General features: G+C 34.2%; 1 protein-coding gene across 1 annotated transcript; it reads left to right on the top strand.

Moving 5' to 3' along the window:
- Positions 1 to 434: 434 nt before the first annotated feature.
- LOC143057988 (uncharacterized) lies at positions 435 to 9972 on the top strand. The gene is made up of 4 exons (XM_076231451.1): positions 435 to 809; positions 3041 to 3159; positions 3881 to 8978; positions 9647 to 9972. The coding sequence occupies exons 1-4, from the start codon at positions 790 to 792 to the stop codon at positions 9900 to 9902; spliced, it is 5493 nt and encodes a 1830-aa protein (XP_076087566.1). The 5' UTR covers positions 435 to 789; the 3' UTR covers positions 9903 to 9972.
- Positions 9973 to 11400: the final 1428 nt, after the last annotated feature.

Raw genomic sequence — 11400 nt, 5'->3', positions numbered from 1 at the left:
CTCACCAATCTCCGGCGCAGAGCTCACATCCGTTCCGTACTTACTACGTATCACTACACTAAATATGAGCCATTCCACGCTACAGTGGAACTAACAGTGACATTCATTATAACCTGTGTAGAGCAAATTATAATCATAAAAATAAAAGTGTTAGATATCAGAATTGAAACTAAATGAATAAAGAGATAGTTCTTAAAATTTCATGGTGATTGGAGTTATATTAAAAAAGATTTGAAGTTAAAACTTTAAATTTTGAGAAAAAAATCACGGACAAATGCAAAATTCAACAGAGTGTCAAATTTTCACAGCAACATTTTTGGTTCATGATACTATTTTCTGTTCAAGTTGATGGTTTTAAAGCATAGTGCAATCAATATTTTATTTCAATTATGAACATAAAGTTGTTTTAATGGTGTTTTCTAGGAAAACTTTGATTTATTTAGATGATAACCCAAGTGTTACGATTTTCCGTCAAATAACAGTGTTAGCAACAAGACACACAGAGAGCAAAATGTGAAATAAAAAGAACGCAAACTTGTTATCACTGAAAACATCTGATGTTATAACACGCTTTTCTTATAGTATGGGGTACAGAGCAATGGACCCTAAAAAAATAAACACAACTGAAAAAAATAAAAAAGATTCCGTCAAAAAAGTAACGGTTGTTGGATGCAGTTTATGCAATATTATCCAATGAATTTTAATCTGCAGTTGATTGTTCTAGACAATTCCACCGGAAGTTAAACGACCGGATTAATACCGTATCTGATTTGGTTATTACAATACAAGATGGCAAGCAATTTCCTCCGGTAAGTTTTCAGTCAGAAATTGAGGATTTTCACGTTCGTTGAGAATGATAACATTAGTTACCGTTATAAGTAAATAATTCATTAAATGTCCCGTGTTTAGATGTGGTTTTAATGTGCTATGGTTGTTTTAAAGAGTGCAAACTTTATATAAAATACCTGGGGAGTTTGGAAAGGGACACGCGATATACGCATGATTCCGGTATTGACATGGGTAACACATGTTATCATTGACATACATTGTCTGGTTTAAAATTAGAGTCAAACATCACTTATGTTTTTTGTACATCACATCATCAAAAAGAAAGCTTGTCATGATAAAGAAAAAGTTGCAAAAAGAATCTACTATGATACATGTACACTTTGAAAACAAAAAGAAATGTAGATCTATAGAGATGTGTGTTTATGTTAACCATGAATAACTAAGTGATGGTTGACTTCAACGTCCTGGACAGAAATGTCAAGTACACAGTTGTTACTAAGCAATGTATTTCTATTAATCACCAATCATAACATGTTTTAAACACATTATAATGGGTTTTGTTTACATACTTCTGTTTTATAAAGGTGAAAATTACATGCCTTATTAGATCTGAATTGTACATGTGAACATTTTCCCATAAAAAGATAACAATGTTATTATGGACTTTTTGTTTTTTCAGTTCTTGCCTGAAAATAACTGTCATTCATCACAACAGTTTGGTGTCTGGCTAATACAATAAATTAAACATTGCTCAATGTGTTTTGTTCTTTTTTTTTAGGCTTATTATTGATAATGTATACAAAATTATAAAAAATTGTTACAAATAAGAAATTAATTTATTAGATCTTGGCTGGTGTAACATTGTCATTCATGACTTAATTCAACCTGTTAACATTGTCAAGCACACTGGTGTTACCAAATCCTGTTCAAAAATACTTTTAATATACTCTTTACCTGAAAGTATCAAAAGTTCTGTTTTCTTATCTTAAATCACCCACATGTCAATGTACCATTTAAGTACATTTAATGCACAAACAAATTTCACAACACAAAACACAACAGCTGTGATGTTTGACCACTCATCAAAGATATTTGTCTTACTTAAAATATGTCCAGTATAACATGATTTTGACTTCAAATTAATTTAGATGTAGTTCTTAATTGAAGTCTTTGATAAAGATTTAAATTTAAAGAGGATGGTTTGAAATTCTTTATAACTATCATGATAATATAAGAAAGACTGTTATTTACCAGTTTACCTTAAGATGAACAACTAATGTTACATGTGACTTTTATGGAAAAAAATCATGGTCAATCATAAACTGTTTACAATTTACTTAAACTTACTTTACATTAGAATTTGAATGTTCTTGTCAGAATTATACTTTTAAAACAAAAAAGTCATGCTCTTTATCGTTTAAAGACAGTGCAATTATTCTATGCAACATCATTCTACAACTTTTTTGTAACAGTTGTGAAAATTGACTATTTTTTATTTTAAATATTGTGAATAAAGTATGTCCAAATCACAGCAGTTTGACATATCTCGACAAACCAAGAAATGTAACAAAATCAGTTTAATAATGCTTTAAATATGTTAAAATCCTGAGTTCCAATCTATTTTTTTTTTTGCTTTAAAAAATATAATCTTGTTTATATTATTCAATTAATACTGTTTGACAATGAAGTAACATATGTGATGTTGACTTGCTTTAAAAAAACAAATTGTGAAGAGACGAGTCCAAATAACAACTGTTTGGCAAAGTATTATACTATATTACTGTAATAGAACAGTCATCATTTTATTATAAAGAACATATTTTTTTGTGTTCTTGAAACAGAATTATTGTCTCAAAATATATTTATAGTCCAAGGTAAACAAGTGTTAACAAATTAGGTTATATATGTGAATATTGACCTTTAATGTTAAACAAAATGGTGTCAAATGTCGCAACATTTTGACATAATGATTATTTATCATATCAGCATCGTTATGACTGCAATATTGAAAACATTCTACATGTTAACAGAAGTACATTTTTGTACCTATAGTCTGTTAAATTTGAAAGATATATAATGATAAACCACAAATATAGAATATTTTGCTTTGTGATTATGGACATCTTAACCCTAAAATGATGTAAAAAGTAACAGTGTTTCACATTCATACATTGAAAGAGAAATGTGACATTTTGATTATAGTAGAAAACGCTTGAATTACAGTTCATTTGGCTTATTTTGGTATTTACAGAATGGAGATGAGGCCTAGGAAAGAAAAACCAGCTGAAGAAGAAGGATGTATGCAGGTACCAAAACTCAGCAATGCAGAGAAACAGAAAAGATACAGAGAAAACCTGAAATTAAGACCTGGTAAGGACTCCTAATAAGTTATCTGGCCAGAAGGGCTGTGTGAACTAACGCTTCATTTGGCATTTGTCACGCATTGAAAACTTTTTGTGCCCCACCTACAATAGTAGTGGCATTATGTTTTCTGGTCTCTGCATTCATTCGTCCATCTGTCCCATGTCCAGTGTCAGGTTAAAGTTTTTGGTCAAGGTTGTTTTTGATGAAGTTGAAGTCCAATCAACCTGAAACTTAGTACTCATGTTCCCTATGATATGATCTTTTTAATTTAAATGCCAAATTAAGAGTTTTGACCCCAATTTCACGACCCACTGAACATAGAAATGATAGTGGGGTGGCCCATCCCTGTACTATAGACACATTCTTGTTAAAACATCTTTTTTGCTGAAACTACTTGTAAAAATTTGACCAAATTTGGTGCCAATCATCTGTAGCATTCTGGTTTCAAAGATGTGTCTATATGACTGTGTAAATATTTACACTAAAATTGGCAACATCACAGTATAGTTAGTGCATGAAAACCTCATTAAATTGTTGAAAATGTCGATATAGTCTATGTTCTCTAAAAAAAACCATTATAATCGAAATTTTCATTGTGACCATAAATTTTGAATATTTTAAACACAGGCCTTTGTTTTTCGCATATTTTGTCCCTCACAATTGCTAAAACCCATGTTTAAATCACAATAAAAGTATGTCGACCTTGATTTTTTCTTTTTCTTTTTAGATTATTTGGAGATAAAGCAGAAGAATGCAGAGCAAGCCAAAGAGAATAGACTGAAGGAAAAAACTGAAACAGAAATAGAACAAATAAGAGAAGGAAATCGTATTAGAGCTAAAAGACATAGAGAAAAACAAAAAGCCCTTGGGATAGAAAAGAAGAGAATAAAACCAAAGACAAGACAAAAAATCTTAGAACAGCGAGAATACTGGCGAATAAAAAAGCAAGATTCTCGTAGCAGATCATCTTGCCAGAAAAAAAGACGTGTTAAGGAAAAGGACCGAATGAGAAAAATGTCGCAGAACAAAAAGACGAGAACAAAGCCAGCAAATGGTAATTCAGTTTTTAGTAGTCCTTCAGCTGAAGAAAAAGCAACACAAAGAGTAAAGCAGTATCTTCCAAAATGTGCAGAAAAAATGGCAAGAGTAGTCATGAATATAATAAGTAATGCATCACCCAAGAAACATGCAGCTCTTGCAAGAGTAGGAATAACCACACCAAAAAAGAGAAAAGTAGAAACCTATTGCTTTAATAATATAAAAAGACAAATATTTCGACTAAAAAGCAGTAATAAGAAATCTGAGAAAACCTTACGTCGAGCATTAGTATCAGCATGCATACAGTCTAAAGTTAAAAGTGCTAAGAATGTAAGCAGACACCTGGGCATCAAATGGTCGTACCTAAATAAATGTTCAGAACTGAACATGCTGAATGAATACAAAGTCAGATCAGATAAAATCCCTGAGGAAATAACTGAAGACGTTAAAGATTTTTTTCTACACCCACAGATATCAACACCATTGCCAGACAAAAGGTTGGTTAACAAAGATGGAAAAGCAGCACACATAATGCATAGATCATTGTTAGACACATTTCAAATCTATAAGGAAAAGAATCCAAGCGTTAAGTTAGGAAAAAGCAAGTTTGCATCACTGCGCCCCAAAAATGTTAAAACATTTTGTGATCAACAATTGCAGCAGTGTTTATGTGAATACTGTTTAAATGTAGAACTGAAGCTGAAGACGGTCAATAAATTAATTGGCCGTTCTTGTGAAAATGCAGAGGAACTAAAAATCAAGGACAAATACTGTGCTGTTAATATAGTTATGTGTCCAAAAGGGGATAACCAGTACCACAAGAAGGATTGTATTGACGGGCTTTGCAACATATGTGGAGAACAGAAGATGAGAACTCATCTAAAGGACGTGACCAACAAATATGGGGTAGACTATTATGTATGGGCCGTCACTGACAACAAAGAAAAAAAGAAAGGCCTCATTCTCAAAAGTTCGAACAGCAACACTTTAATTGATGAATTGTGTTCTGAGATTTTATTCCTGAAAAAACATTTATTTATTGCCCATTGGGAATTAGGTCAATTCCAGAATATTTCACAGCACCCACCTGTAAACTGTGTGATTGCAGTGCTAGACTTTGGACGTAACTATGTTTGTGAGTTTCAAGATGAACCACAGTTTCTCTACTGGATTCATACTCAAATAACAGTACACCCTGTGGTATGTTATTACAAGTGTAATGAGAAAGGATGCAATAGTACAGTTAAGGAAGATGTTGTGTTTTTAAGTGAAGATATTCGCCATGATGCACACGCAGTTAATTGGTTTGAAAATAAAACTATTGAACATTTAAAAGAGAAAAATATTCAGTGTGACACATTGTTTGAATTTACAGATGGGTGTTCATCACAGTATAAGAGCAAAATTCCCTTCAGTTATATTTGTAACTCAAATGTGAAAATTCATAGATCTTACTTTGGAAGTCGTCATGGCAAAGGACCTGGAGACCAGGTAGTGGCAGTTGTGAAATCAAAGCTTAGTAGAGCAGTGAAATCAAACCAAGCAGTCATAAGTAATGCAGAAAGTGCTGTTCATTTTCTTACAAAGAATAGCAAAGATGACAAGGAAGCTCATCAACACCATAGGACACACTATATTTTAGTAGGAAAGACAGAAATAGACCATGATAAAAGCTTTAATTGTAAAACAGTGCCAGGAACACAAAAAATACACAGTATCAAAGGTCTCACAGATGATCCAAATATGATCCAGACCAGAAATTTGACTTGCTTTTGTGAAGAATGTTTGCTTGAAAATTATAATTGTTGTACCAACAAAGCATATGTGGATGAATGGAAAGTGACAAGATTAATGCAAGCTGGAAATGAACAAGACCAATGTAAACCTAAGAAAGGACTGAAAAGAAACAAAAGACAAACAGTGAACAAAAAAGTCAAAACAAAACAGAATACCACAACAGATGGCGTTGATGCAGCTGGTATGGTGACACCAGATGGTGTTGAGACAGTGGATGAGGTTGAGACAGTGGATGAGGTTGAGACAGTAGATGAAGTTGAGACAGTGGATTGTGTTGAGACACCGGATGGTGTTGAAACATTAGATAAGGTTTGGATACAGGATGGTGTTAGCAAAACATTAGTTGTTGATTATATAGTTTTCCCAGATCTGTATGAACAGTTAAATTCATGCACTCATTATGAACAGGTTGAAGATCTTGTTAGAGATGTAGGTAAACTTCCTCCAGTGACAAACCAGCAAGACATATATATTGTGTCTCACAAGCGTGAAATAGACAAAGGTTCATTGCCACTTGTAACAGGAGAATATATGGATAAGGGATTTTATCCAACAACTATTTATGGGGATGGAAATTGTTTGGCACGTTGTGCAAGTTTAATTGCATATGGAACAGAAGAACACTTCAAGGAAATGAGAATTAGAATAGTGTTTGAGCTAGTACAGCAGAAGCAAAAATACCTTGATGACCATTATTTGGAGAGAGGTGGAACCAGAAAAAGGGATATAGCAAAGCAATATGCGATGTTTTCGCCATTTTATATGGTTCAACACTTATCAAAGCACAACATTGAGTCCATATTTGAGCAAGAGGTTCTAAGTGTCGCCCATCATGCGGCTTATATGGGTATTTGGCAAATGGCAGCAATTTCCAATGCGTTACTCAGAGAGGTTGTCTCAGTGTATCCAGTGTATGCTGGACTAACCATCAGAAAGGACCTTCATAGACACTTTTTTCCATTCAAGCAGACATACAATGCAGACCTACTTCCAGCACATATTATGTGGACAAACACAGGAGGAATTGACGATAAACCTTCAGAATGGGTGCCAAATCACTTTGTTGTACTTTTGCAAATGGAAAAACCAAAAGAACCATTTGACGATGATTTAGTTGTTTTGGAAGAACAAAGCACACCAGATTTATCAATGGATTTATTCGGTTCTGATCTGATAAGCAGTGTATTTGGAAATATTCTAGAAATGACATATGACATTGATAGTATGGATATAGACGTTGGTGCAGTAAATGATATTGGTACAGAAAATATGACAGTTAATGGTATAGAAAAAGCAGATGGATTGAAGACAACAAAGATATCCGATGGCATGGAGACAACAGATACATCAGATAGCTTAGAGACAACAGAGAAAGCAGATGGTATGATGTCTTCAGAGAAAGTAGATGGGTTAGAGATAATTGAGAAAAAAGAGGAAGCAGATGGCCTGGAGACAACAGAGAAATCAGATGGCTTGTTAACAACAGAGAGAGTAGATGGTATGGAGACAATAAAGAGAGTATATGGCATGGTGACTCCAGAGAAAGCAGATGGCATGATGACTCCAGAGAAAGTACATGGCTTTGGGACAACAGAGGAATCAGATGGCCTGGAGACAACATATAAAGCAGATGGCATGGAAACAACAGAGAACGCAGATGTCTTGGAGACAACAGAGACAGCAGATGGCATGGAGATAACAGAGAAAGCAGATAGCTTAGAGACAACAGAGAAAGTAGAGGGAATGGAGACAACAGAGAAAGCAGATGTATTGGAGACAACAGAGAAAGTAGATGGTATGGAGACAACAGCAAAAGCAGAAGGCATGGAGACAACAGAGATATATGATAGCTTTAAGACAACAGAGAATTCAGATGGCTTGATGACAACAGAGAAAGCAGTTGTTATGATGTCTTCAGAGAAAGTAGATGGGTTAGAGATAATTGAGAAAACAGATGGCTTGGAGACAACAGAGGAAGCAGATGGCCTGGAGACAACAGAGAAATCAGATGGATTGTTGACAACAGAGAGAGTAGATGGTATGAAGACAATAAAGCGAGTATATGGCATGGTGACTCCAGAGAAAGCAGATGGCATGATGACTCCAGAGAAAGTACATGGCTTTGGGACAACAGAGGAAGCAGATGGGCTTGAAACAACAGAGAATTCAGATGGCTTGTTGACAACAGAGAGAGTAGATGGTATGGAGACAATAGAGAGAGTATATGGCAAGGCGACTCCAGAGAAAGCAGATGGCATGATGACTCCAGAGAAAGTACATGGCTTTTGGACAACAGAGAAAGCAGGTGGCTTGTTAACAACAGGGAATTCAGATGGTATGGAGACAACAGAGGAAGCAGATGGCATGGTGACTCCAGAGAAAGCAGATGGCATGGTGACTCCAGAGAAAGTAGATGGCTTGGAGACAACAGAGAAATCAGATGGCTTGGAGACAACAGATAAATCAGATGGTATGGAGACAACAGAGGAAGCAAATGGTGTGGAGACAACAGAGGAAGCAAATGGTGTGGAGACAACAGATAAATCAGATGGCTTGTTGACAACAGAGAGAGTAGATGGTATGGAGACAATAGAGAGAGTATATGGCAAGGCGACTCCAGAGAAAGCAGATGGCATGATGACTCAAGAGAAAGTACATGGCTTTGGGACAACAGAGAAAGCAGGTGGCTTGTTAACAACAGGGAAGTCAGATGGTATGGAGACAACAGAGGAAGCAGATGGCATGGTGACTCCAGAGAAAGCAGATGGCATGGTGACTCCAGAGAAAGTAGATGGCTTGGAGACAACAGAGAAATCAGATGGCTTGGAGACAACAGAGAAATCAGATGGTATGGAGACAACAGAGGAAGCAAATGGTGTGGAGACAACAGAGAAGGTAGATGGCATGGTGACCCCAGGGAAAGCAGATGGCATGGTGACTCCAGAGAAAGTAGATGGCTTGGAGACAACAGACAAAGCAGATTGCAAAAGGTAAGGGAATATTATTCTTTATTAATTTTGATATTGTTGAAATGAAGTTTTATTTGAAAAAAAAATTGTAAACTTCTCTCCTTTTTGATTTGTTTTAATATTTGTGTGATATATTATTTAACTGAAATGGTATGTCAAGGTTTTTTTTATAATAATTATGTTATGAATTTAGGCTAATGCATCATGATGTGGGAAATTTCGTGTTGGTGAAACTTCAATGTGGACAAAAAAAAACACAGAATTTTGTTGCTGAGGTAAAAAGGTTCTTTGTTATTGTTATTTGTTTATTGTGTTTCGTTGATGTTCTTTCTCTTTTATTTTTCTTGCAGATTAATTATTGACATCAATCACATTTGGTGTCCTTTGTTATTGCATGTTTCAGATTTAAGTTTTAATACTAATTTTTTGGTACAGTGATAATAGGTGAGCCTATTGTTTAGTCTTATTGGACTTTATTTGTCATTACTGATGTTTTATCTAAATCTTGCTGACTAATTAACTGAAAGCTAGCTGAGGAACTTAACTGATTACACATGTTCTCAATAATTTGATTTGGTTTTGGTTTGGACTAAAATGTCAGTCTTTAAACAAGTTAAGTTTTTTTTATAAAAGTCTTACACATCAACTTTTTTATTTTGTTTAAATTACATCTTTCGTCTTTTTTCCAGATCGTTGATATTGTTGAGAGAGAATATATACTGCGATACATGCAGAAGTGTAAATATGGTTACAAGTGGCCAGCGAGGGAAGATTCATCACAGGAACCTGAGGAACATATTGTTCAAAGACTCGCTAAACCAAATACGACTGAAAAAAACAACAAGACATTCTTTCACTTTAAATTTGATAATTAAATGTTTTCATTCATTTGACTTACTATGTTTACTGGTAACACAGTGTCACAATTGCTTGAATAGTCCATAATTGTTCATTATTATTAATGGGTGTAGTAGTAAAAAATGTGGTAACACCTAAATATATCCTTTCAACATTATTCTATCATTCAAGTTAGTTCTTTTTGTTGGCGTTTCTTATTGTTGTCCTTGGTTTTTGATGGCCCTTTTGTGTTTGCAGCTCCAATACACAAGTGAATGTGTACCATTCAATATGTGTTATGTTTGGTACTATTGCCTCAAGTGCAAAAGCTCAAACATTTGAGCCTAGGTTGGAAAATAAAATTAGTATTTGCCACACGTGAACTATCATGGTAAAAAACTTGATAATGTCGATCTAGTATAAAGGTGGTATTTTGTTTATTTGCTTTCATCCATCCTTCATTGCCACTATACCCATTGTTTTTTGCTGAGGTCTCAAGCTAATATGGTAAACATGTTGATTGATTCGGCAAGCTTATTTTTCTATTATATTCACATACACTTAACATTTCATGGGCAAAAATCAATACCTGGTCATCTTTTTTTTCTCTGTTTGTGCTAAAAACCGCATGATGGGTATTGTACTTTGTTTGTATACCACATTTGGCAATAGAAAATATCTCAACACTAAGTATAGTTCAAATATAACAATGAAAATACTAAAAAAAGGTAACAGACGTTGTGTTTTGACATCACGTCTGTTATATTGCCAAACGTAACATAGGTTACTATTTTGTATGAAATAGTTGGGTTTCTGCAGACTTTTCTTTAGCTTATATTAAACATTTTACAGAAACATTTCTTAACTTTTCAGATTCACTTATTTCATCAGTTAATCAACAGTAATTCTCATTATAAGTATAACAATGTAGATGAAGTATGACCACACTACCAGCACAATGTCAACAGATAAAAGTAGACGTCTATGGTTGAAAAATATTAACAAAAATGCACAATAAATGTTTCATTTATGTTGGAAATTGCTAGTCATCATCATTTGATAGAGATTTATTCTTCTGATTTGAATAGAAACTGAATATTGATCGGTCAAGTAACGTGCGTTACCTTTTAACCACTATAATGAAAATGCTGTTTTAATGCCCCAAAACGGTATAAGTTATGTTCCTAACAACGTAGTTTAATTATTTATATATTAATCTTACAGGCTGCACAAAAAAAATAAAGATATGCTACGCTTTAAAATTTGGACATCTTTCACAATAGATATACACTGTACTGTGGAATGTCTCATATATATTGTAGTGTACTAAGTATACGGAAAGGAAACGAGCGCTGTACGGAGATTGGGAACTCACTAGTTTATTTACAAAAAATTAGGGGGGCAAAAATACGTCAGTAGATACAGAGCAATAATTTCTCGAAACACTGTACAATTCTTATTCTGTCTATTTCATCGGAATATAACGGTATGTTAAGTGATCGTAAGCGAGTGGTATTGATTGCAAGCAATATTTCATAACTATAATTCTAGTTAAATTTCCCGCGGTTTTAACTAGACTAGAAGAGTTCCGAATGAAATGTATTGA

Source organism: Mytilus galloprovincialis, chromosome 14 (genome assembly GCF_965363235.1).
Source record: "Mytilus galloprovincialis chromosome 14, xbMytGall1.hap1.1, whole genome shotgun sequence".
Taxonomy (NCBI): Eukaryota; Metazoa; Mollusca; class Bivalvia; order Mytilida; family Mytilidae; genus Mytilus; species Mytilus galloprovincialis.
The sequence above is the reverse complement of the archived record's forward strand: the minus strand, read 5'-3'. Positions and strand labels throughout refer to the sequence as shown.